This window comes from Dipodomys spectabilis, unplaced genomic scaffold (assembly GCF_019054845.1).
Source record: "Dipodomys spectabilis isolate Male_0828 unplaced genomic scaffold, ASM1905484v1 ptg000261l, whole genome shotgun sequence".
Taxonomy (NCBI): Eukaryota; Metazoa; Chordata; class Mammalia; order Rodentia; family Heteromyidae; genus Dipodomys; species Dipodomys spectabilis.
In genome coordinates, this window is record NW_024870938.1 from 269,587 (window position 1) to 297,520 (window position 27,934).

The 27,934-nt window shown below is 46.6% G+C and overlaps 2 protein-coding genes across 7 annotated transcripts in view; both read left to right on the forward strand.

Moving 5' to 3' along the window:
• Septin2 (septin 2) overlaps window positions 1-15,829 on the forward strand; it is a 28,488-nt gene extending 12,659 nt beyond the window's left edge. For 5 of the 6 annotated variants that reach the window (XM_042699652.1, XM_042699649.1, XM_042699650.1 and 2 more), the window contains exons 4-13: window positions 662-748; window positions 1,600-1,723; window positions 2,492-2,626; window positions 2,780-2,897; window positions 7,519-7,620; window positions 7,947-8,092; window positions 8,214-8,297; window positions 10,161-10,218; window positions 11,682-11,801; window positions 14,024-15,829. In XM_042699652.1, the coding sequence (XP_042555586.1) occupies window positions 662-748; window positions 1,600-1,723; window positions 2,492-2,626; window positions 2,780-2,897; window positions 7,519-7,620; window positions 7,947-8,092; window positions 8,214-8,297; window positions 10,161-10,218; window positions 11,682-11,783 (956 nt within the window). In that variant the 3' untranslated portion in view covers window positions 11,784-11,801; window positions 14,024-15,829. The remainder of the gene's footprint in view (window positions 1-661; window positions 749-1,599; window positions 1,724-2,491; window positions 2,627-2,779; window positions 2,898-7,518; window positions 7,621-7,946; window positions 8,093-8,213; window positions 8,298-10,160; window positions 10,219-11,681; window positions 11,802-14,023) is intronic. The other variant, XM_042699653.1, reaches the window with a different exon arrangement.
• Window positions 15,830-21,195: 5,366 nt separating this feature from the next.
• The window catches only part of Farp2 (FERM, ARH/RhoGEF and pleckstrin domain protein 2), a 118,271-nt gene continuing 111,532 nt past the window's right edge, over window positions 21,196-27,934 (forward strand). The window contains exon 1 of the mRNA XM_042699654.1: window positions 21,196-21,251. The gene's annotated coding sequence lies outside the window, so the exon portion shown is untranslated. The remainder of the gene's footprint in view (window positions 21,252-27,934) is intronic.

The window sequence follows — 27,934 nt, forward strand, 5'->3', positions numbered from 1 at the left end:
AAGAGGATTATGTCTGAAAGAGCACTGTATTGTTGGTCATTTCTGTTTACATTTTTGTGTTCAGAGCATATTTGTGAAGAGTCTCCTACAATAGTTATGTTTTATGGAAACCAGCAAATGACCACAGTGACAATTTAAGTACAGGGCCATCAGTCTATGTTTTTGGTAATCATACAATTGAGAAAACCTGGAAATAGATAAGTGAAAACAGAAGGTACAGGAACCAGTCCTAAGAAGCTAAAGTGGCTACATGAAAAACAAAGCAGTCTTTACTGAAATACCAGAAATAAAGATAGCTAGATGTGGTGGTATGTACCTCAGATACCCGCTTCTGGAGAGGCAAAGATAGGATTGATGTGTGATGCCAACCCACAATTTAAAAAAATACTCTTTCAGAGTGGCATATGCCTATAATCTCAGTGTTCTGAGACTAGCCTGGGCACAGCCTAAGACCCTATCTAATTGAAGCAAAAAGGGCTATAGGTAAACTTGTAGTGCGAGCAAGCAGGAGCCCCAAGTTCAAACTCCAGTACCACTGAAGAAAAAAGTATACAGCATACTGTTTTTATGAGGTACTTACCCCAGACCCCAGCCTGAAGTAATTACTCCATGATTGGACAGGCACAGGGAAGGTCATGACAAGGCTTTTGTTTTCATTTAGGTGAATCCGGTCTAGGAAAATCCACTCTCATCAACAGTCTATTCCTGACTGATCTCTACCCAGAAAGAATTATACCTGGAGCTGCAGGTAAACAAAAAATGCTGATGCGCATATAATTGATAATATGGCATAGCTCTGTGTCTTGTTTGTTTTTGTGTTTTCTTTAAATTTCTTTAAGTTTCATGGGGAAAGCACAGGACCTGAGGTCCTCCTGGTTACAGATCTCACTTGACACAAACCCATCTACAAGCGATCGTCATTTTCTTCCTACATTTTATGTCATTAGAAAGACTGCGTGGACAAGTACTGTAGAAAGAGATTTTTGACTCCTCTTTGTTCTGATTGCCCCCAGGGGGGACACCAGCATCCATAAACACTGGAAAGTCTTGAACTGCTTTTTCACTAGTGTTTTTAAATTCAATTTCTAAATGAATTCCTAATTTGTTTTTTTTACACCAGAGACATTATATTACAGTTTTTTGTTCATTTGGGTTTTTTTGGCGGGGGGGGGGGGGGGGGGCTTCAACTCTGGACCTCAGAGCAATCCTTGAACCCTTTAGCTCAAGGCTAGTGCTCTACCACTTGAGCTACAGCACCACTTCCTGTTTTCTGGTGGTTAATTGGAGATGAGCCTCATGGACTTTCCTGCTCTGGCTGGCTTTGAACTGCAATCCTTAGCCTCCTGAGTAGCTAGGATTACAGGTATGTGCCACCAGTACACAGCTTATATTACAGTTTTGAACTTCCCAAGCAGCACATGAATTTTACCATTGACATTTCTTTTACTAACTCTGGGGTGATTTTAAACAATCCATGCTAGTTCCTGAGAACCTTCCAGGTCAAGTATTTGTAGAAACATCCGTAACAGATCATGTCTTCTCTTTGTATGAGGCTTAATTATAAGATACAGTTGCTGTTAACTTTTGTTCCTTTCTTAGAGAAAATTGAAAGAACTGTCCAGATTGAGGCTTCAACTGTTGAAATTGAAGAGCGGGGAGTCAAGCTGCGCCTCACGGTCGTAGATACCCCTGGCTACGGGGATGCCATCAACTGCAGGGACTGGTACGCAGCCACAGCACCAGGGACTGTGTATATTGATGCTCATTTATACTAATATATTTCAATTGCTGCTTTCTGCTAGTAAGTGACTTACACAGATTGGGCTAACTGCATACCAGCCTTTGGAAATAAGAGCTTCTATAGAGAGTATCTATTTTGTCTTTGAGAGCACTCTAATGAGATCTAAGATTGCAAAGTCAGCCATCCATAGACTATAAATACTACAAACACTTCAGTTTGAACCCTTGGCATTGAACAAGATGGTCAGTAGTATGTGCCTTCTATGGGAGGAAGTAAAGTGACTATTGGCATAATTTTCACAAATTGGGAAATTAAGAAGTAGAACGTAGAGCTGCCTATTGCCTCTCACTCGTCCTGTGCAGATTCCTTCCTGGTCTGACCTATAAGCATAAGCGTTGGCTTTGTAGTACTGGATTCTGGAAAGGTCCTTTCTCCTGTGTCAGGAGGCTCCTTGCCCGAGGTCACTGAAGTGCTGTCCCGTCTGGCAGCTTGCCTGTCTTCCTTAGATCTGTGCCCCTGCTGCGTGTCATCCTCTGGACAGGAGGCCGGCACCCCTTGCACCTGACAGTTGCATTCCCAGCATTTGAGGAAAGTTCTTTAACTTGGCATAGTTCTGAGAAAACATCCATTTTATCAGATTGAGGAGTTATATATGTTCAGTGGGAAAGGAGAGAAAAATGTGTTTTCCTTTTGAAATTAGGGACTACCAGTCTTTGTACCCTATCGTTACTGTTGACATTTGTGTTTCAGTTTTAAGACAATTATCTCGTACATCGATGAGCAGTTTGAGCGCTATCTGCATGATGAGAGTGGCTTGAACAGGCGACATATCATTGATAACAGGGTGCACTGTTGCTTCTACTTCATTTCGCCTTTTGGACATGGGTAAGTCAGTTACTTACCATGGGGCCTAATGTTCTATGTATGTTTTACAAGCTTCCACAAAATGCCTGTTGCAATAGAAGAACTGAGATGATTTAAGGGAAAAAGTGAATGGCTTCTTTGTTCTTTATGTGACAATTTAAAAATTGCTTTTAGACTGAAGCCCTTGGATGTTGCATTTATGAAAGCGATACACAATAAGGTGAACATTGTGCCTGTCATCGCAAAAGCTGATACTCTCACTCTGAAGGAACGGGAGCGGCTGAAGAAAAGGGTGAGTGGGAGCTAGAGCAAACTGTTGGGGGTGAGGGGCTAGACCAAGCTGTTTGGGGATGAAGGAGGCAGGGCTGCAGAATTTTTTTTTTTTTTTCTTTTTTTTTGGGTCTGGTCGTGGGGCCTGAACCCTGGGCCTGGGCACTGTCCCTCAGCTCTTCAGCTCAAGGCTAGCGCTCTACCACTTGAGCCACGGCGCCACTTCCGGCTTTTTTCTTTTTTGCTTATGTGGTGCTGGGGAATCGAACCCAGGTCCTCAGGCATGCAAGGCAAGCGCTCTACCACTGAGCCACCTTCCCAGCCCAGGGCTGCAGAATTTGTCCCGAATTTTGACACCGGAATTCAAAGAATGCCTAACAGATATTTTACCTTTTGCTTGCATGAAAATATTTGTTTTAAAAATTCTCCTTAGACAAATTAGGCTTAAGGAATAGGGGTGGTTAAGTGCAAAGAGATGCCAAAAGTCATAGGTACATGACATGAACGTGGAATTGTGGCCTGTCTTTGAAGTTCTATTACTTCAACGATCCATGTCAGAGTTTAAAGTTGCCTATATCTGGGTTGTGACGGTGTCATACCCAGCTCTCCACCTCCCCCCCCCCCGCCCCCCCCCCCATAGGATGGATTTGCCTCACCTCCCACTACACTTGACACTGACTAGTTGTCTCTATGGTACCTTATTTTACTACACTATTCCTGTGTGTATCCTCTAAAGCTTTTTTTCTATTTTTGTTTTATTTTTGTGCTGGCCCAGGTGCTGTTTCTGACATTTTTTGTTCAAGGCTAGTGGCCTACCACTTGAGCCACAGCTCTACTTCTACAACTTTTTGGTTAATTATAGATAAGTGTCTAAGGACTTTCCTACCTAAGCTGGCTTTGCTCTGTGATGCAGACATCTCAGCCTCCTGATGAGTTGCTAGGATTACAGGCATGAGCCACTGGTACCTGGCAGGCTTCTTTGTTTGTTTGTTTGTTTTTTTGGTCTGGTCGTGGGGCCTGAACTCTGGGCCTGGGCGCTGTCCCTCAGCTCTTCAGCTCAAGGCTAACGCTCTACCACTTGAACCACAGCGCCACTTCCGGCTTTTTTCTTTTTGCTTATGTGGTCCTGGGGAATTGAACCCAGGGCCTCAGGCATGCAAGGCAAGCGCTCTACCACTGAGCCACCTTCCCAGCCCCTCGTCCTTGATTCTTATTGGACACAGTATTCCATTGAATGAATATGTGGTCGTTTACATTTCTAGTTTTCTCTTGATGGATATTTGGCTTATTGTTTTGTTTTGCTCTGGTTCCCTTTTGGACCAGATTTCCTGTTACTTTGTTTTTTGCTATCAGACCAGATAAATTCCTACATTAGCACAGTTTTGCTAGTCATGTCTGCCTAGAACATTCTTCCCCAAAGATACCTGAATCTGATGGTAATTGCATGGCCTTAGACCCAAGCCCTTCTCCTGTGCCCTTCTTGCGGCACTCCCTAACATAATAAATATGTTTAGGAGTTGAGAATATTATGTAGCAAAGAGTAGGAATTCAGTAATGTTGGTTGAATTATTTTTTTTCCTCTAGTATGAGAGATTAAACTAAGAGCTTCATGCTTGATACAGCAGGCCTTCTAATCACTTTAGATACTCTGCCCATTTTTTGAATTAGCTATTTTCTAGGTAGAGTCTCCTGTTTTGCCAGGGGCCAGCCTCAAACCATAGTTCTCTCCCTCACATCCACCAACATAGCAGGTCAGTCATTCTCCATTATACCTGCTTTACTGATATAGATGGAGGTCTTACAGTTTGCCTCAGCTGGGTTTGAGTAATTATAAGAATGTGACACTGCATCTGGCCTTTGTTGAATAAGTCATATAATGGTACATGTTTTCTCTCAATGTAATAAATCAAATGAATTCTTATGAAGGAAATTAAACTTTTGAAAGATGGCTAAATTTCCCAAGTAAGCTTGTAAGAAATAATTTACTTTCTCAGAGCATCTTTTGCTCTCTAGTCATACAAATTATCCTGAATAGGATACCAAACTTTGTTTTGCCCATTTCAGAAATGAGATCTTCTTTTAATTTGCGTTTTATTGAGTCCAGGTGAGTGTCCTAGCGTGTGATGCCACTGATGTTTCCTTATTGCTCTAATTGCAGGCAAATCTTTCAGTTCTGAAGACATGTTGCAGATATTTCCTTACTTCACTTTTGTATTTTCATGTGTCTTGGTATATTTTTTGTTATGGTAATTGCTTTTTTTTTTTTTTTTTGCCGGCCATGAGGCCTGAACTCTGGGCCTGGGCGCTGTCCCTCAGCTCTTCAGCTCAAGGCTAGCGCTCTACCACTGGAGCCACAGCACCACTTCCGGCTTTTTCTGTTTATGTGGTGCTGAGGAATCGAACCCAGGGCCTCATGCTTGCAAGGCAAGCGCTCTACCACTGAGCCACCTTCCCAGCCCCTGTTATGGTAATTTCAAAGCTGTATCTAATAGTATTTGTCAGCCATTTTCTTTGTCATATGAATTGCCTTACCAAGTTTTTTGTTCGTTGTTGATTTTTTTCTTTTTAGGAGATAATTAGGTTCTTGGAATAAAGCTTAGACTTTTTTTTTTTTTTTTTTTGTCAGTCATGTGGCTTGAACTCTGGGTCTAGGCGCTGTCCCTCAGTTCTTCAGCTCAAGGCTAGTGCTCTACCACTTGAGCCTCAGCCCCACTTCCAGCTTTTTCTGTTTACGTGGTGCTGAGGAATCGAACCCATGGCCTCATGCATGCAAGGCAAGCAGTTTACTACTGAGCCACCTTCCTAGCCCCATCTTAGACATTTTAATACTTGATAAGGTTTATTTACTCTGTTCAGCTTAAGGAAACATCACCTTTTTTGTATTCTTACATTCAGTCTCATTGAGGTATAGAAAGGGTGTCATATCCTTCATCTAAAACTTTAGGCTACAATATCTGTCTGAGATGACTTAATTTTGAAACCACTCATTTGCTAGATCTTCCCTATGGACCTTTTATAGGCTTTTTTCTGGCCCTGCCGTGCACTCAGAAGCCTCTGCTTTTACTAGCTGCTTTTCATGATCCCTTTTATTCTGCCTAAATTTACCATCCACCTGCTGCTGCTGTGATCCGGGCATGGCCCATAGTTCTGTCCTCAGACTAGTGCTTACTTGTGCTTGCCATGATTAGCAGTTCCCCCCTCCTCTTGCTTTCCCCACTGTGTATTTCACTGCCTGTTTGCCTTGCTGGCCCCTGGAGATTTGGATACTGCTTTGATACCTTTCATCTCTGTGGTTTCTGCTTTTATATTCCAAGTTCACATGTAGTTCATGTGAACTACACTGCTCAAGGATGAGACCATTTCTTAGGAAATACTTGGGCCCAGGGATGAGACTGTTCCTGCAATCCTGGAATAAAGATTTATTAAAAAAAAAAAAGTTAGGTTCAAAGTAAAGGGTATGGAGGGGGGGGGAGGAGAAGGATTGGGATTGGGGGGGAGGGGGGAGGCTGGGAAGGGATGTGAAGGGTAAACAAAGGAGGAGGCTGCAATGCTTGGTAAGAAATGTACGCATTATCCTGCCCATGTAACTGTAACTCCTCTGTACAATATGTTCACAAATAAAATTAAATAAAATTTAAAAAAAAAAAATTAAAGCAAAGTAAAGGGTATGGAAAGCAGGCCCTTTGGGACATACATGTTGGGATCACAGTGTTTGGTTTTGCAAAACACAGAAGGTCTGACCTTATGACCAGGAGCCAGGGTGGTACAACCTTGAGGCTGACTGTTCCTTGAGCACTGAACCTGCTCACTGTGGAGAGGTGGTGTGGATTCCAGTGAGAGCAAACAGCTTCTAGTCTGCTGGTGCATCTGATACCTACTGTTCGCTGTGGCCACTGAGGGGGGCCATAATGAATAGCTGCTTAGATCAGCTCCAGGTCATTTTTTGTTTTGTTTTGTTTTCTTTCTACACCTCTTCTCTCGGTCTAGTTGGTAGATTTTTTTAAATTGTATGGTTTCACGTTTAGTTACTTGCTATTAGATCCAGATAACTCTCTACAAGGTAACACCAGTGTGTATTCTTACTTCCAACCAGATGTCTTAAAGATAGTCTTGGGGTAGAGGCATGGTGGTTTGTACTTATAATCCCTGCAACTAGGGGGACAGAGGCAAGATCACAAGTTGGAAGCTAGTCTGGACTTCATAGTAAGACCCTATCTCAAAAACAAAACAAAAACCTGGATGTCTTCGACTGCACCTTCTGCATATCTTGGTAGTCCCAGGACACACTTCTTTCATCCATGCCTTTCAAGAGAATTCTTTTTTTTCTTTTTCCCATCTAAGGTACAGTTTCTTTCTCTACTTACATTCTTGTCTGCTGTTAAGGAACTCCGTATGCATTAGTTTTCTCTGTAGCCTAGTCTTAACACTTGTCCTTCTGTTTATCCTTAGTCTTACTGCTTGTACGTTGAAAGTGGGGGTATCATTGCTAATACCCATCTTACAGTCAGAAAAGCTCTCAATTCAAGCACAAAGGCATTTTTGTATTTTATAAAATCATTTGAAAATAACTATAATCAATTTGACTCTTTACTGGTATTCGGGTAATTCTGATATATTGCTAAAGTTGATTCTGGATTTTTCAGATTTTGGATGAAATTGAAGAGCATAGCATTAAAATCTATCATTTACCTGATGCAGAATCAGATGAAGATGAAGATTTTAAAGAGCAGACTAGACTGCTCAAGGTAAGAACTGGCTCTAAATAATTCCTGTTCTCTGTTCCTACATCCTAGAGGGCTCAGATTGCCAGGGAAGGTTCAATTACAATAGTGTTTTGATTTAAATATATTCAGATAGTTCTCACTTAAGACTTAAAAACATTGCAGGTCTACTTCCAGTTATTCTCATGTAGAAAATATCTGATTCTTCCAAGTGAAATGTAGGTGTCTGTAGCTCTCAACTAAGCTTTGTACTAAACACCAACGACCTAAATCTTTGTTGATACCATTGTTTTCACGGTGAGCATTGGTGCTTCTGTGTGGAGCCTGTTTTAACTTGTATTCCTTTCTAGGCCAGTATCCCATTCTCTGTAGTTGGATCCAACCAGTTGATTGAAGCTAAAGGCAAGAAGGTCAGAGGGCGCCTCTATCCTTGGGGTGTTGTGGAGGTCGAGAACCCAGAGCACAATGACTTTCTGAAGCTGAGAACAATGCTCATGTAAGATACTCAGTGGGGTTCTTGGTATTGGTGTTTTCTGTGTTCTGAACTAGTTGAGATTTTTTTTCCTATGCACACGGTGCCTTCATGCAGCCGTTTTGGTGAATTTCTTCTCTTTCAGCACCCATATGCAAGACCTCCAGGAAGTGACACAGGACCTTCACTATGAAAACTTCCGTTCTGAGAGGCTCAAGAGAGGTGGCAGGTAGTCACACGGTTCCCTTCTCCCTCCTTCGTATACACAGCTTAGTGGTCTTGCCCACCAAGGAAATACACTCCCTACTCAAGGGCTTTTATAAGAGCGTTGCTATTAACCTAACCAAACCTTTCTTTTCTTGCCTTAAAAAAGGGTTTTATCATTTGTATATAAAGAACAGCTCAGGTGAAAAGGCTAGAGGCTTGTTTTAGTGCTTCAAAAATGTCACTCTGGGCCAGGCGCCCGTGGTGTTGCCTATACTTCTAGCTACTCAGGAGGCTAAGATGTCAAGATTACAGTTCAGGGCAGGAATTTTTATGACTCTGAACTATAATTAACTACAAAAAAAGCTGGAAGTAGAGCTGTGGCTTGAATGTACAGTGCTAGACTTGAGCAAATGCTCAGGGACAGCACTCAGGCCCTGAGTTAGGCACCAGATGGAGCACCAAGAAAACATTAAAAAATCAAGAGTCACTGTACATGAGAACAGACTGAAAAACTGTAGTAAAGGGTGGTGTGCCCATGATAAATGCCAGTGGAGCTCTGCTCTCTGCAGACTCCTGAAGCTGTCCTCACCTTTTTTTCTTTTCTTTTTTTCTTTTTTTGCCATCCTAATATATTTTTATATGAGATCTGTGATACAGTCTCTACCTGATAAAATCCTATCTGTGCTTAGAATAGAGCTTAGTGAATGAATAGTGGCATATGCATTCATTATTGAAGTTCATTATATATAGTTTTAAAATTTCATTTTAGGGAGCTGGGAAGGTGGCTCAGTGGTAGAGTGCTTGCCTTGCATGCATGAGGCCCTGGGTTTGATTCCTCAGCACCACATAGGCAAAAAAGCTAAAAGTGGCTCAAGTGGTAGAGCACTAGCCTTGAGCTGAAGAGCCAAGAGACAGAGTTCAGGCCCCACGACCGGCAAAAAAAAAAATCATTCTGAGTGCTGGTGGGGCATGCCCTTAATCCTAGCTATTCAGGAGGCTGAGACCTGCCAGGTGGTGATTCAAAATCAGCCCCAGCACAAAAGTATAAGAAACTATCTCCAGTTAATGACTGGAGTGTTGGCTCAGGTAATAGAGTGTCAGCTGGGAGCAAACCAACCAAGTGAGGCCCTACAAAGGCCCTAACTTGCTAGATATGTGTGCTTAGTAGAAGTACACATTGAATTCTAACTTGTTTTGCTCATCATATTTATGGTAAACTGATAGGTTTTAGAAGTAAAAAGGTCGATGAATCCTCATGCCCCAAGAGCCAGTGTTGTCTGTGTGCTTCAGCAGCTTTCTCCAGCCTCTTGTGTTGGGCTCTCTCCGTCAAATGTGACGAGTTATCTGTTTGAGAGTCACTTCAGTCTGATCAAGAGCTCTCTTCAGGCCAGACTCACTGTTTTTCAGTAAAGACACTCATCCTAGTGTAAAACAACAACTTACCTTTCCATATTTGTCCTTTTTCTTCATCCTCCCCCCCCCACTCTCTTTTTCTGTCTGTCTCTCTTTCTCTGTCTGTCTCTCTCTCTCTCTCTCTCTTTTGCCAGTCGTGGGGCCTGAACTCTGGGCCTGGGCGCTGTCCCTCGGCTCTTCAGCTCAAGGTGAGCACTCTGCCACTTGAGTCACCGCACCTTCCATCTTTTTCTGCTTATGTGATGCTGAGGATCAAACCCAGGGCCTCATGCCTGCAAGGCATGCACTCTACCAGTGAGCCACCTTCTCAGCCCCTCATCCTGTTCTCTTGTTTATCATGTCTTTAATTAGAAACATGACAAAAATATATGTAATTTTAAATAGATGTTTCTGTGAATTTTAAGAAAATTTTTATTTGGTTATCTATAGTTAGAAATTACTTACCACATTGCAATTGCAATTGTAATTTCAGGAAAGTGGAGAATGAGGACATGAATAAGGACCAGATCTTGCTGGAAAAGGAGGCTGAGGTAAGTACAAAAGTACTGTTTTTATGACTAAAGCCATTTGGTTTCTAAAACTATTTGTAATTAGCTTATTGCAGGGTTTTTCCCCCCCTAATTTTTTTCTAATGTTTTCAAAGTTGTGTATGTGTCTATACTGTAATAGTGTGCATGTGTACATGTTTTTGTCACTTAAGCTCCAGTAACAATTTAGCTTGGAAACTTCGAAACTGAATTTAGTAACGTGATTTTTATAAAAGGTCCAAAGATCATTTCTCCCATAGTAGACAGTAACCAACTGGAAAATACAATGAAACTACCCCTTACATTTATTATCAAAATTTGAGAAGAAATATGTAGACTTACAATAGGAAAGAAATGATTAAACTCCACTATATAAAGATCTGATGATAAGCTGGATGTCTGTGGCTCACACCTGTAATCCTAACTATAATCAGGAGGCTGAGATCTGAGGACTGCGGTTCAAAACCAGCCCAGGCAAAAAAGTCTATGAGACTCTTTATCTCTAATTATTAATCACTAGAAAACCATTAGTAGTGCTGAGGCTCAAGTAGTAGAGTGCTAGCCTTGGGCTGAAGAGCTGAGGGACAGCGCCCAGGCTCAGAGTTCAAGCCTCACGACCAACAAAAAAGTGATGATGATAGATCAGGCATACTTGTATGTGACAAGAGTCCATAAAAGGATCACAGACTTCTAAATCTCTAAATTTAATGCAACTACAATGTCCCATCAGTTGTATTTATTGAGCTTTCCTAGGTGAGCACTTGATAAAGTAATTGGGTTTTTGTTTTGTTTTTTAAGAAATAAGCATGGGAAAACAAGGAGGTCTTACAAACAAATGAGAAGAACTTTGCTTCACTGGAGAACAGGGCTCACCCAAGTCACTATCTAGAAATAGAACAGACATGCTTTCATGCCTGCTAGGGAGTCCGGTAATAAGATCACAGTGGACCCACTTTTTTTTTTTAAACAAAAACTCCCTTCTTTAGCCTGATCAGCTAAATGTAGCTTAAATGGAATGTTTAAGTATTAAAACCTCAGTTACCTGAAGAAAAATTGTGTAAGCATTTTGTAATCCTTACTTGGGTGCCATAGTGATGAAAACTGGTGAGGATCATGGTGGGCAAACATTGATTTCATTTGTCTTCCAGAAAATCTGTCTCATTCCTATTCTCTACTGGATGACATCCTTCTCTTTATTGCCTTTTAGGCTAAAGAGAATGTCTCATTGTCTTTATTTTTCTTCAGTTATTCCTTCTGTTTATTGGTAATTCTTTTGTCTTATTTGAATTGTTTATATCATTTACATGGTTTCTGATGAGCTACTGGTCATTTTTGTTGGTTTCTTAAAGTACTTTGCATTTTAACATGTTGATTTGTTTGAGAAAACACAGAACATTCCTAAGTGATGTTCAGAGACAACTATGGACTTGACGCTGTGTTTGACTGCATGTGTACTGTGTCCACAGCTCCGCCGCATGCAGGAAATGATTGCCAGGATGCAGGCGCAGATGCAGATGCAGATGCAGGGTGGTGACAGTGACAGCGGGGCCCTGGGGCATCACGTGTGAGGCGATCCTTGTGTGTTGGTAAGCCAAGGAGCTGACTGCTAGCTCTAGGAATCTCATGATCAGCTTGCCTAGAATCAGACAGGCTCCTTTGCCTTAAGCTTTATTAATGTCTCCTGTTTTTGACCAGAAGCTCTGTCATTAGCCACATCACTAGCTTTAAATGAGAGAGAGAAATGAGAAGCCCACTCTCCACTGCCACCTACTGTCTAGCAAAGATATTTAATCCTGGGGCTTAAACTCAGGGCCTGGGCACTGTCCCTGAGCTTCTTTTTATGCTCAAGGCTAGCACGCTATCACTTGAGCCACAGCACCACTTCAAACTTTTTCTGTGTATGTGGGACTGAGGAATCGAACCCAGGGCTTCATGTATGCTAGGGAAGCATTCTACCACTAAGCCACATTTCCAGCCTGGATATTTGTTCTTTGTTAGCTTACATATAGGAGCTAAGGAGCCCAATCCCTTCCATACTTATCCAAGATGTCCATGAGAAGATGAAAAAATTTATAAGAAAAAATTTAAATACTTTCATTAGCCATACAGATGAAAATTTGTTAATGTTGAAATTACCTATGAAGAGAGGTTTTTAAAACAGCTTGTGTTAATTAATCAGAAGTCAAGATGCCACAAAGATAAATCATTCTAGATTTGTGATATCAGAATCACCTTGCTGTGTAGACCACTGACTTCCAGGCCTCTGGGTAGCTCTGCTACAACAAGTGGTAATTAGTGAATTACATAGATTTCTGACTTGGTATGCCCTGGCCTACCTGCTTGAAAGGAACCTGAAGAACCAGGAACTCAGAACTAATCATGTTTACCAAAATAGCACCCTTGCCCTGGTACAGCTTACTCAGGAAGGTATTTGTTATATAGCTGTATAGGTAAAAAGACTTTTTAAAACTCTGATGTATAGTCGGGCGCTGGTGGCTCACTTCTGTAATCCTAGCTACTGAGGAGGCTGAGATCTCAGGATCACGGCTCAAAGCCAGCCCGGGCAGAAAAGTCCATGAGACTCTTATCTCCAATTAACCACTAGAAAACCATAGCTCAAGCAGTAGAGTGCTCGCCTTGAGCTGAAGAGCTCAGGGAGAGTGCCCAGGTCCAGAGTTCAAGCCCCACGACCGACAAGGGAAAAAAAAAAAAAAACTCTGATGTACTGTTTAATAGTAACCAAAGGGAATGTCCATTTAGCCCTACCTGGTCCATGTTGATTTCATTTCAAAGTCACATGGGAATCTTTGAGTCCCAAAGGGAGAGAGCCCCAGTAAGTAGCTCATGCCTGTAATCCCAGCAACTCAAGAGGCCAAGATCAGGGGACTGCAGTATGAGGCCAGCCTCTGGCTAAACTGCCAGATCTTAGACAAAAATACAGCCCAAAAAAGGCTGCCGTTAGGATTCAAGTAATAACACTGCTTGGCTAGGAAATGTTAAGGCCCTGAGTTCAAACCCTAGTACTTCCCTAGCAACTGAGAAGACCAGAAGCTGAGAGGTTAGTCCGCATTTCTGGTGCTGCAAGCGTCAAAAATGCTTTTTTTGCCTTCAGTCTTATCTCTAGTGATGGATGGGGAGGCTACAGAAATGGGTTGTGCTTAACCAGATTTAAAAAGACGCAGCTCCTGAACAAGGTTCATTTGAACAAGAGGGAAAGGTAGACCTCCCTCATCACAGATCTTGCTCGTGTGTGTGTGTGTGTGTGTGTGTGTGTGCGCGTGCGCGCGTGCGCGCGTGCGCGTATCCATCCGTCCGTCCCCGTGTCCTGGGGCTTGAACTTGGGGCCTGGGCACTGTCCCTGAGCTTTTTTGCTCAAGGCTAGCCCTCTACCACTTGAGCCGCAGCTCCATTTCTGGCTGTTTGGTGGACTGGAGATCAGTGTCTCATGGACCTTCCTATCCAGGCTGTCTTTCAATTGTAATCTTCAGATCTCAGCCTCCTGAGTAGCTAGGATTACAGGTATATGCCACCAGCTCCATGCTCTTGCTGTTGTCTTTTTGAAGCTTTATTGAATTTGGAAAATTATTACTTGGGGTACATAGTTAATTTTTATTTTTGTATACTGTTCAGTTTTATAGTACTTGTAGTTTCCAAGAGCCTCGTAAATGGCATTTGATTTAGTTAACTAGTCACAGAAATCCAACCTTTTGCTCAACTCATGCCCTTTGTTACGCAGAACATAGTACTTTTGACAAAGAAACAAATGTTGCATGACTTCCATTTAAATTGTTTTGTTTGGTTATTCCAGAAACACTCTTGGATAAAATGAGCGATTCCAGATGAGTGCCACAGCTGTGTCTTCGCTGGGTCCCTTGGCAGGGTGCCTCTACAAATTTAAGTGCCTGCATCTGACTTTTTAACCAACTTTTGATGTATTTTTGTATGAAGTGCTTTTAACATTTATATTTCATTGCTGTTACACTCTATATTTACTTTCTTCCGCCTTAACTAATGACCAGTGTTACTATAACTCATTTCTAAGAATCACTCATTGTGTGTAGTTAATACTGAATTTCTTTATGTTAGCTGGCCTAGCTAATCATTGGTGACCACTTTCAATTTATATCTAGAAGACTGAGATTTAATCCAAAATGTTCCTGCATGATAGGCATGTACTCTGACAGAGAGAAGAATATGTAGTCTTGGTGCCAGGCCATTTTCTTCTTACTAAATCTTACTCTGTGGAGACTCTAAATTTTCCTTGGTTTTATATTGTGCACAACACCTAAGACCAGTTTTGCTGCTATAATTCAATACTGTTATTTTTTCTGCACATTTACTTACCTGTTTACCAAGTAGAACTGAGGTGTCTAATGAGACATGTGTTTGCTTACCAGGCTTTTAGTTGTGAGTTTTAAGAGCTCTGTATTCTGATGCTAGATCACACCACTTTCTATAGTGCCCTCCTCTGATGCTGGTTATGCTGTGCAGAGCAGCTGAGAGCTCTGGCCTCACACTGCAGTAAGACTCCACACACAGTCCGTGAACTGTTTTTACTCAACTAAATTATTTCCCAAGTTATAGGAGATGATATATTTTTAGAACCAGTCTTTTAATATTTTATGCTGCACTTTAATGTACAGTCTGTAACTGCAATTGTAAAAGATCTGTCTCAGAAGCATAAGGCATGAACCTGTCACTGCCTGAGGGCCAGGCCCCATGAATCCCAAATGCCTGCCTGGTTTTTCTGATTTGGTTTTTCTGTTTGTTTATTGACTTTGTTTAAAAAAAAAAAAAAGCAATAACAATGATTCTCCATGTGTTCAAATTTTTCTGTGTGTCATATAGGAATGAAAGATAATTCAGACCTGTTGCTGCAGGATGGTGGACAGGCAGCCGTAAGGAAAGCCAGGTCCAGTCTGTCTCCTGACACTGTGGCCTGGCCCTTCCTGGACTTGCCTTTCCTCCATCATGTCCTTCAGAAGTTCCTTTCCATCATGTCTGCTAAGGTCAGGAAACAAAAGGAATGAGTGAAGGAGATGGCAGTGTGGTTTTAGTATTTTCACTTCATTCCTTTCCAACAGGAGTTGAGCTGAAGAAAATGCGTAAGATGAGACAGGAATTTGGGATTTGGAGGCTTTCCTTTGGGCCAAGAACAACAAAACAACACTCAAAAATTGTTAGTTACGGAGTTATGCAACAGAAAATCTAGGGTTCTTCCTTGTTGATCATCGTGAATGGTTAGAGGCTTGTATTGTGAAATTTCTTCCAAGAAACATGCTGTATGACTTCAGAATATGCCCGTGCAGTCACTTATTCGAGTTATTTTGGCATTTGTTAACTTTGCTCAAGGAAGCTGTAAAAAGACAATTAATTATGTTTCTGTCGGTGTATGTTGTGATAAAGCCGCCGTGTAGGACCTGCTGCCACCGGAGGGTGGCAGTGTGGATGGGAGGGCCTGGGCCTCACCCTTTGACGTTTCCATGATTGCTCTTCACTAAAGAGATCATCTCTGCCTAGAGTCATGTATTTTGAAAACACTTATTTTACACAGCAAGTTTGTACCCATTTAAACTAATCTTTTTCAATAAAGCACTATTGTTTAGATATTAAATGAGCCATTTTCTTCTGCCCCCCACCCCACTCCACCCTTTCTTTTTTTTTTTTTTTTTTTTGGGGTCGTGGGTCTTGAACTCAGCCTGGGCGCTGTCCCTGTGCTCTTCAGCTCAAGGCGAGCGCTGTACCTCTTGAGCCACAGCGCCACTTCTAGTTTTCTAGTGGTTAATTGGAGATGAGTCTCACGGACTTTTCTGCCCAGGCTGGCTTTGAACTGTGATCCTCAGATCTCAGCCTCCTGAGTAGCTAGGATGACAGGCCTGGGCCACCAGCACCCGCTTCACCCACCCCACCCTCTTTTTTTTTTTAAAAAAAAAAAAAAACCTGGTACTGGGGTTTGAACTCAGGGCCTCTTGCTTGCTTGTTTAGGTGACATTCTACTCCTTGAACCATGATTCCAGTCTAGCTTTTTGCTGGGACTTTTTCTGCTTGTGCTGGCTTCAATTGGTGATCCTTTGGATTTCAGCCTCTTAAGTAGCTAGGAGTCCAGGAATGAGCCATCAGTGTTTGGCTCCTCTGTGTTTGAGATCTCTGGAGCCCAACAGTTATTCTGCAGTACCTGTACTGCAGAACCTCACATTGGAGCTACAGTTCAAAGGCAAGGGTGAGGAGCTAAGAATGTGGCTCAGTGGTAGAGTGCTGGCATGAAGCCCTGGGTTCGAGTCTCCAGTACCACATACACAGCTGGAAGTGGTGCTGTGGCCCAAATGGTAGAGAGCCAGCCCTGAGCAAAAGAAGTGGAGGGACTGCCCAAGACTGGCCAAAAAGAGCAAGGGTGAGACTTGAACAGATTTACAGGTATTCAGAGTCATCTTCAAGACCAAAGATTCAGCCACGGAGGGGGGGGGGGGGGCATGCCTGTCATCCCAGCTACTCAGGAGGCTGAGATCTGAGGATCACGGTTCAAAGCCAGCCCAGGCACGAAAGTCCATGAGACACTTACCTCCAATAAACCACCAGAAAACCGGAAGTGGTGCTGTGGCTCAAGCGGTAGAGCGCTGGCCTTGAGCTGAAGAGCGCAGGGACAGCGCCCAGGCCCCAACTTCATCGAGTGGTGGCTCAAGCCTGTGATGGTGCCTTGTTGAGCCCCGGAGGTGGCGTGTCGGCGCGGCTGGAGGCGGGTGGGCGTGGGGGGGGGGGGACGGGATGTACGGCAGCTTGTCTCAAGCAGCCATGGGCACAGTACCTGCGCGGGGCTGCAGGGGCCTGGGCAGGACGGGTGCGGCTGCCCGCCTCTGGTCCGTCAGGTGGGGCCCTGGGTGCCGGTGAGGACTGCCGGACGGTGCCAGCCCACCCCCCACGGGCCCTACATGGACCCACACACGGACCCCACGCACATGGACCCCCCACACACACACGGATCTCACACACACGGATCTCACATGGACACACATGGACCCCCCATACACACACACAGACCCCACATGGACCCCACACACACACACACGGACCCCACACACAGACCCCACACACACACATGGATCTCATGCACATGGACCCCACACACACACACGGATCTCACATGGACACACACACGGACCCCACACACACGGATCTCACACAGACCCCATGCACGTGGACCCCACACACACGGATCCCACACACACGGATCCCACACACACGGACCCCACACACACGGACCCCACACACACGGATCTCACATGGACACACATGGACCCCCCCACACACACACGGACCCCACACACACGGATCTCACACACAGACCCCATGCACATGGACCCCACACACACGGACCCCCCACACACGGATCTCACATGGACACACATGGACCCCCACACACATACACACGGACCCCACATGGACCCCCCCCACACACATGGATCTCACACACAGACCCCCACGCACATGGACCCCCCCACACACGGATCTCACATGGACACACACACGGACCCCACACACACACGGATCTTACATGGACACACACACGGACCCCCCATACACACACACGGACCCCACATGGACCACACACACACACACGGACCCCACACACACAAACGGACCCCACACACACAGACCACACACACGGACCTCACACATGGACACACACACAAACGGACCCCACACACACGGACCCCACACACACTCTGATCTCACACACATGGACCCCACATGGACACACATGGACCCCACACACACGGGCCTCACACACGGACCCCCCACACACACAGACCTCACACACACTGACCCCACACACACACGGACCCCCACACGGACCCCCCCACATGGACCCACACACACATGGACCACACACGGACCTCACACACAGACCCCCCCCACATGGACACACACACGGACCTCACACACACACAGACCCCCCCCACATGGACACACACGGACCCCCCCAAATGGACACACACACGGACCTCACACACACGGACCCCCCACACACACGGACCCCCCCACACACACACGGGCCTCACACACGGACCCCCCCACACACACACGGGCCTTACACACAGACCCCACACACACGGGCCTCACACACACACGGGCCTCACACACGGACCCCACACACACGGACCCCCCCACACACGGACCCCACACACACACACGGGCCTCACACACGGACCCCCCCCCACACACACACGCCTTACGGACCCCACACACACACACGGGCCTCACACACGGACCCCCCCCACACGGACCCCACACACACACGGACCCCCCACACACACGGGCCTCACACACGGACCCCCCCCCACACACACGCCTTACGGACCCCCCACACACACACAGGCCTCACACACGGACCCCCCCACACGGACCCCACACACACACGGACCCCCCACACACACGGGCCTCACACACGGACCCCCCCACACACACACGCCTTACGGACCCCCCCCACACACACGGGCCTCACACACGGACCCCCCCCACACGGACCCCACACACACACGGACCCCCCACACACACAGGCCTCACACATGGACCCCCCCCCCACACACACACGGGCCTTACGGACCCCCCCCACACACAGACCCCCCCACACACGGGCTTTACACAAGGACCTCACACACACACGGGCCTTACACACGGGCCTCACACACAGACCCCCCCCCACACACGGGCCTTATGGACCCCCCCCACACGGACCCCCACACACACGGGCTTTACACAAGGACCTCACACACACACGGGCCTCACACACACGGGCCTCACACACACGGGCCTCACACATGGACCCCACACACGCGGGCCTCACACACGGACCCCACACACACGGGCCTCACGGACCCCATACACACAGGGGCCTTACACAAGGACCTCACACACACACACGGACCTTACACAAGGACCTCACACACACAGGGGCCTTACACACGGACCCCCCCCACACACGGGCTTTACACAAGGACCTCACACACACACGGGCCTTACACATGGACCCCCCACACACACGGGCTTTACACAAGGACCTCACACACACACGGGCCTTACACACGGACCCCACACACACGGACCCCCCCACACGGGCCTTACACACGGACCCCCCCACGGGCCTTACACACGGACCCCCCCCCACACGGGCCTCACACACAGACCACACACACGGGCCTTACACACGGACCCCCCACACGGGCCTTACACACGGACCCCCCCCACACACACGGGCCTCACACACGGACCACACACACACGGAACCCCCCACACATGGGCCTTACACACACACACACGGGCCTTACACACAGACCGCACACACACACACACGGGCTTCACACACACAGGGGCCTTACACACACACACACGGGCCTCACACACACAGGGGCCACACACACACACACACACGGACCACACACACGGGCCTTACACACGGACCCCCCACACACGGACCTTACACACGGACCACACACACACACGGGCCTCACACACGGACCACACACACACGGAACCCCCCCCACATGGGCCTTACACACACACGGGCCACACACACACACACGGGCCACACACACACACGGGCCTCACACACACACGCACACGGGCCTCACACACACACAGGGGCCACACACACACACACACAGGGGCCTCACACACACACACACAGGGGCCTTACACACACACACGGGCCTCACACACACACACACAGACCACTCACACGGACCACACACGGACCCCCCACACACGGGCCTCACACACGGACCCCACACACACACACGGACCACACACACGGACCCCCCACACACACACGGGCCTCACACACGGACCCCACACACACACACGGACCACACACACGGACCCCACACACACACGGACCACACACACGGGCCTCACACACGGACCTCACACACACACACACGGACCACACACACGGACCCCACACACACACACGGGCCTCACACACACACACGGGCCTCACACACGGACCCCACACACACACACGGACCACACACACGGACCCCACACACACACACGGGCCTCACACACGGACCACACACACACGGAACCCCCTCACACACGGACCCCACACACACACACGGACCACACACACGGACCCCACACACACACACGGGCCTCACACACGGACCCCACACACACACACGGACCACACACACGGACCCCACACACACACACGGACCACACACACGGACCACACACACACGGAACCCCCTCACACACGGACCCCACACACACACACGGGCCTCACACACGGACCCCACACACACGGAACCCCCTCACACATGGGCCTTACACACACACACACGGGCCTCACACACAGACCGCACACACACGGGCCTCACACACACAGGGGCCTTACACACGGACCCCCCCCACACACGGACCTTACACACGGACCCCCCCCCACACACGGACCTCACACACGGACCCCACACACACGGAACCCCCACACACATGGGCCTTACACACACACACACACGGGCCTTACACACACACAGGGGCCTTACACACACACGGGCCTCACACACGGACCCCACCCCAGTCCGCCGCTGCGCCCCAGGCGATCGGGCCGGGCCTCCCTGTGCCGAGGAGAGACGGGAGGAGGACGGGAGGGAGCCCTGGTCAGGGGCGGGGAAGAGCCGGGAGCCCACCGCCGCGGGTCGAGCCCGCCGAGCCGCCCGAGGCCCGGCCGCCCGAGGCCCGGCCGCCCGAGGCCCGGCCGCCCGAGGCCCGGCCGCCCGAGGCCCGGCCGCCCGCCCCCGCGCCGCTTCCGCCCCTTTCCCCGCCCCTGCCTCTACTCACCAATCAGGACGGAGTGCCACGCGAGCCAAGGAGGGCCCGCCTCCCCGGCCCGATGGCCAATCGGCGGCCCGTCCGCGGCGGGGGCGGGGCTTCGGCGGGCGCGGGGGTGGGGAGACGGCGAAGCCGTGGCCGGCGGGATCGGGCGGCGCCGGCGGAGCTCCGGGAGGCTGCTGCGGGCGGCGGCGCGGGCGGCCCGCCGGGTGAGGACGCGGCGCGCGGGCGGGCGGGCGCGCGGGCCGGCGCGCGGGCCTGGGGCGGCGGCGGCGGCGGGCCGGGCCTCGCCGGACCGGGCGGCGGCGGCCTGCAGCCGGCCGGGCCTGAGGCGGGCGGCACCCCACAGAAAGTCCGCGCGGAGCTGAGGCCTTGGTCGCGTCCGCGAGCCCGGGGTGGGGGCCGCCGGGAAGCGCAGCCCGCGCCGGCCGGCCGGGGAGGGCGGGGGAGGGCGGGGGAGGGCGGCGGCCGGCCGGGGAGGGCCGGGGAGGGCGGCGGCCGGCCGGGGAGGGCCGGGGAGGGCGGCGGCCGGCCGGGGAGGGCCGGGGAGGGCGGCGGCCGGCCGGGGAGGGCTGGGGAGGGCGGCGGCCGGGCCGGCGTTACGTAACAGGTGACTCGGACTCGTGGCTGCCCGGGAGGGAGCGCCGCGGGGGGCGCCGCGGGAGGGAGGCCCGCGCCCGCGGCGGCCTGGCGAGACGCCCCGGCGGGCCGAGGCCCCGAAGCGGCTGCCCCTGCGGACCACCCCACCGGAGGATCCGTTCCGCAGGCTCCGCGTCCTTAAGTGCGTCTAAAACTGACCCACCTCCTAGAAGTCAGAGTGTAACAGCTGTTATAGGATGCTGTGCTCGCAGGAAGCACTTCCTGCTGGGGATTACTGTGGGGGAAGAGTCAGAAGACCGAAGTAGGCAGTCGGGCATTACAAAAACACAGGTTGAGAGGGAATTAGGAACTCAACGTACTTTTAAAATGAGACCCACTTTTTAGTGTTAGAGCCATTTGTGTAATGGCTCCTCTGCAGTTGTACATACATGTTTTTACAGTAAAATGAGCTAATGTATAAAATACTGCTTTGATGCTTTAATGAAAAATACTGGTGCTTAAAAAAAGAAAGAATTAGTAATTAAGCAGAACTATCTTGATTGGAGGGGGAAATATAAAGTGAATTCTCAAGCAAAGATTAGTACTTAGGTAATCCCATAGGAGCCCATTTAAGTCTTGGCACCAAGGAATTTGGCTTACTCATTAAAGTTGCCTGCTTTTAGTCATAGCAATACCCCTGCTATTTACATGCTAACGTTTTTTCCTGCTACTTACCTGTTCAGTTACATCCATGTTTTCCCCTTTTAAGCACACACTCTGAGCTTTATTACATGCAGTGCTGGGGATGCAACTGGAACCCATTGTAAGGTTGAGTAACTCTGATGGGGTTCATTATAATAAGGATGTGCAGATTCCTCTAGTGTATTTGTTGCTACTAGGAGTTTTCCTTTACAAAAGGAATTGAAAAGCTGAGGATCCTATAAAATATGATATGGGAAAACACATTGTTTGATGGTTTTCGGCGCAGCATTTATATGGTGGTGGTTTTAGTTCAGTAGTTTTGGAGAGCAACTAGCAGGATGTATGTGCTCAAGATTTTGATAAAAATTATGGTATCCCAATTTTGAAAACAGTCCTGTAAACCTTGTATCAGTAAGGTAGCATACTCCTCGGCTAGGACACATACTTCTGCAGCTTCATTTCTGTCTTTTCCGGAATCAAAACTTGAACCAGTTTGACCCATGGAAATACCATTTTTATGTAAAATGTGAAAGGATGGATAGACAGCAATTACAGTGTTGGAAAAAGTATGTGAGGACATGGTCAGGGACAGAAAGGAAGTTGGAGTGGTAGTAGTGATACCATTTTAGAATCATGGGATTATTTTCCTCTAAACTGACATTTTAGTTGATTGCATTTTAAAATTAAAAAACCAGAAGATATTATAGAGGGCTGGGAAGATGGCTTAGTGGTAGAGTGCTTGCCTAGCATGCATGAAGCCCTGGGTAAACGGGGAGAAAAAGAAGATATTATAGTACGGTAGAATACAAGGATAAATGTTGCTTTGTTCCGTCTCCCTGCCCAAGCCCACCCTCCTGATTGCTTTTCCAAATAATTGGTTTGGTCAGATTATATCCCAACTCCCAAACCTGCTTAAGTTTGTGATCCCATCAGGTTGGCCCCCTGGATCCCACACAGCTCAGATCCAGGCCACCTCCTCTATTTCCTCAGGGGTCTCAGGCCCAGCCACACTCAGCCTTTCCTGTTTGTCCACCGAGTCTCATCCTCCTGTGAGGCCCAGCCACATGATGCAGAGGGAGCCGCTATAGGTCAGACTAGCAGTGGCCCCTTCTTTCTGTTCCCTGGGACCACAGTGGACAGACAGGTGTTCCTGGCTGCTTATTTAACTGTCTTACTTTCTGGATTAAAAACCTTTCTCTGGATTGAAGCCACATGCTGAGCTGTGAAGCTACAAAGTTGTACACCTTTCTGAAGCTAAGTTCCTTGGGTCGTGTGTAGTACAACTGCCCAGAGGTGTGAGCCAGTGTAATCAAAGGACTTGGTGCGGTCTTCCTGGCAGTGGTACCACTCGGGACTCATGGCTGTGTTGTCATGTGTTTTGGGACATTCTTGAGGCCTCCCCCTACTACCCACCTGTCACCATTTAATAGACTATTTTCTTTATCTTGGCCCACTGTGTTGGGAGGGATTTCTCTTCTTTAGAAAATCCTTTATCCATACGAACTTAGACGTTTCTTTTTTTTTTTTTTTGGTCCGGTCGTGGGGCCTGGGCACTGTCCCTCAGCTCTCCCTCAGCTCTTCAGCTCAAGGCTAGTGCTCTACCACTTGAGCCACAGCGCCACTTCCGGCTTTTTTCTTTTTGCTTATGTGGTGCTGAGGAATCGAACCCAGGGCCTCATGCATGCAAGGCAAGCGCTCTACCACTGAGCCACCTTCCCAGCCCCTTAGACGTTTCTTAATTCAAAATAAGGCTCAATAAGTGTTTGACTTAAATTTAACATTGATATTAATCACATTTTATCTGAGATAGGGGCTAATGGCAGGGTTTATAGGACTTAAAATATATATAATTCTGAGAAGAGAAACCCTTTAAGAAAGTGAATACAAAGTTACAGATTAAAAACTAGAGACCCTCCACAGCTACTGGTCTGCAGCTGTTCTTAATAACAGTTGTGGCATTCCTCTGTGGGAAAGAAACTGTTGCACAGTTAAACACCACTTTCTTTTTTTTTTTTTTTTCCTTTTTTTTTTTTTTTTTTATTGTAAAGCTACTATACAGAGGGTTACAGTTACATGAGTGAGGTTATGAGTACACTTCCTCTTGAACATTGTTACCCCCTCCATTGTTTTCCCCCTACCATCCCCTCCCTCCCTCCCTTCCCCGAGGTTCTTTTTTTTTTTTTTTTTTTTTTTTTTTGATTGTGATTAAATGATTACATAATTTCAAAGTCACAAGTTCATTCTAACTTCCCTGGAGCAAATTGTCTACCACAGTCTGTAATATATAACAGTGTTCACATGTTATGTACCATATTTGTGATCAGCAGCATGAGGATATTTAGTAGTGGTTCAACCAGATGAGCGGGAGTTCTTTGTTTCTTAAGTCCTGTTAGTTTTGTCGTATCACCTAACCTTTTGGATTTAGCATCCACTTATGAGGGAGACCATGTACCGTTTGTCTCTTCGTTCTTGGCTTACCTCGCTCAACATGATTCCTTCTAGCTCCATCCATTTCCCTGCAAATGCCATTATTTTGTCATTTCTAATGGCTGCATAATATTCCATTGTGTATAGATACCACAATTTTTGGATCCATTCATCTGTGGTGGGGCACCTAGGTTGTTTCCATATCCTAGCTATTGCGAACAGTGCTGCAATAAACATGGAGGTGCACGTGTCCTTGTATATTGGTTCCTGTTGTTCAGGGTAGATGCCTAGAAGTGGTATGACTGGGTCGTAAGGGAGGTCAATCTTTAGCTTTCTAAGGACCCTCCAGACTGCTTTCCAAAGTGGTTGTATAAGTGTACATTCCCACCAGCAGTGTAATAGGGTTCCTCTTTCTCCACATCCCCTCCAGCATTTGTCGTTGGCTGATTTGTGGATGTGGGACATTCTGACTGGGGTAAGGTGGTATCTCAGGGTTGTCTTTATTTGCATTTCCTTCACCACCAGGGATGATGAACATTTCCTCATGTGTTTCTTTGCCATTTTTATTTCTTCATTTGAGAAGTCCCTCTTTAGTTCCCTTGCCCATTTAGTAATTGGTTTGTTAGGTTTGGGAGGGATTAGTTTCTTGAGTTCCCTGTATATACAGGATGTTAACCCCTTGTCTGATATATTGCTGGTAAATATTTTTTCCCAATTAGTTGGTTGTCTTTCTAGCTTAGTTGCGATAGATTTAGCTGTGCAGAAGCTTTTTATTTTAAGGTAGTCCCATTTGTCGAGTCTCTCTCCAACTTGTTGTGACCCTGGGACTCTGTTCAGGAAGTTCCTTCCTGTGCCTATTAGTTCAAGTGTCTCTCCTACTCTGTCCTGCAGTAGTTTCAGAGATTCAGGTTTAATGTTAAGGTCTTTAATCCATTTTGAGTTGATGTTGGTGCATGGTGATAGGCTGGGGTCCACTTTTAGTTTTCTGCATGTGGCTGCCCAGTTTTCCCAGCACCAGCGGTTGAAGAGGCTGTGTTTCTTCCATTGTATGTCTTTGGCTCCTTTGTCGAATATCAGCTGGCTGTAGGCCTGTGGATTTATATCTGGATCTTCTATTCTGTTCCATTGGTCTTCGGGTCTGTTTTTGTGCCAGTACCATGCTGTCTTTGTGATTATAGCTCTGTAGTAGAGTTTGAAGTTCGGCATGGATAGCCCTCCCATATTGTCTTTATCCCCTAGAATTGTTTTGGCTATTCTAGGTCTTTTGTTGTTCCATATAAATTTTTGGACTGTTTTCTGTATTTCAGTGATGTACGTCATTGGGATTTTAATAGGAATTGCATTGAATTTGTATATTAGTTTTGGAAGTATCACCATCTTTACTATATTAAGTCGGCCTATCCAGGAGCATGGGAGGTCTTTCCATTTCCTAGTGTCTTCTGCAATTTCTTTCTTTAACTTTTTATAGTTCTCATTAAATAGTTCTTTTACATCTTTGGTTAGGTTAATTCCTAAATATTTTATTTTTTGGGAGGTTATTGTGAATGGGGTTGCTCCCTTTATTTCCCTCTCTTCCTGTGCGTTATCAGTGTATAGGAAGGCAACTGATTTTTGTGGGTTTATTTTGTATCCTGCTATTTTGCCGAAGTGACTTATGATTTCTAAAAGTTTGGGGATGGAGTTTTTGGGATCGTGGAGGTGTAGTAAACACCACTTTCTTAACCAAACAGAAAGAGGGCACACAGTGTGACAGACACAAGAAAAAAATAAAAAATAAAAAAATAAAAACTAGAGACCTTTCAAAGGACAGTGTTTGCCTGCCAGCCAAGCCAGCTCTGTGATGGAGAGCTGATACATTTCCTCCCTTCATTTACTATTACAACCAATAAAGGCTGTTTGTTCCAACCAAAAAAAAATTTTTTTAGAAAATAAATCCTATTTTTTGGTCAGTCATGGGACTTGAACTCTGGGCCTTGGCACTGTCCCTCACCTCTTCAGTTCAAGGCTAGAGCTCTACCACTTGAACCACAGCGCCACTTCCAGTTTTCTGGTGGTTAATTGTAGATAAGAGTCTCATGGACTTTCCTGCTGGGGCTGGCTTTGAACCATGATCCTCAGATCTCAGCCTCCTGAGTAGCTAGAATTACAGCTGTGACCCACCAGCACCCAGCCTAAATACTTTAAGTTGAGAAAAAAAACTTGAAAGAACTGGCCAATAATACACATATATTTAACTTTAAATAATAATATATTTGTTAATTACCTGAGACATCTATAGCTTTGTTTTGGGTGTTTAATTTTTTGTCTTTTCATTGTCAGTGAAGAGAAAGAATTTATTCATTCAGCATCATTGATACATTTTTGTTACTTATATAATAAGTATGATTTCTGTTTCTAGTGCTGCTATAGGTTTGTGTGCCTCCAAGGCAAGAATTCTGACTTAATTTTATTTGGCACAATTTCATTCAAAAAAGAAAATATATGCTAAAGCACATTTATAATTGTAAAACTACATTATTGACATTTTTCTGGCAGGCAGGAGCATCTACATTGAGTGCTGAGAGCTGAACTCTCCCTACAGTTTAGCACACCTGCTAACTTTCCACAAAGGGGCATTTGTCTCCCTGCATTCAGTCTTGTTTCTTTTCCACTTCCCATGTCAGGTGCTGTTGGATCTGTTCAGATTGCCTTAGTACCCCTGGCCCAGACTTTGTTACGAAATTCTGGGACCAGTCCTGGGATAGGGAACATCCTAGGATAGACAGCTAGATAAATGGCTAGATAGCTATTAGTCACTTAGGTGTGCACCAAAGTAACTGGACAGTGCACATGTATTTCACCTCCATGTGCCCTTTGCCTGTCCCCAGGAACATAGGCTGTTCCTCCCCTGACTCCCCCATGACAAAGACAAAGACAGAGATGCGACAGTTAAGACTGAGCACAACTGGGGTATATTTTAGTAGATTTTAAAGAAGAATGACAACAGGGTCACTTAGGGCCTTTTCCCAGGACTTTGGGAAGACGACAGATGAGAGGCCCAGAAATGTAAGCTATTCTCGTTTTATTTCTCTTTCTGTGCTGATAACTGGGTCTTGAACTCAGAGCCTCATTAAGGCTGGCACCTTTGCAGCATTTGAACCACATGGCTATTTCTGGCTTTTTGCTGGTTACTTAGAGATAAAAG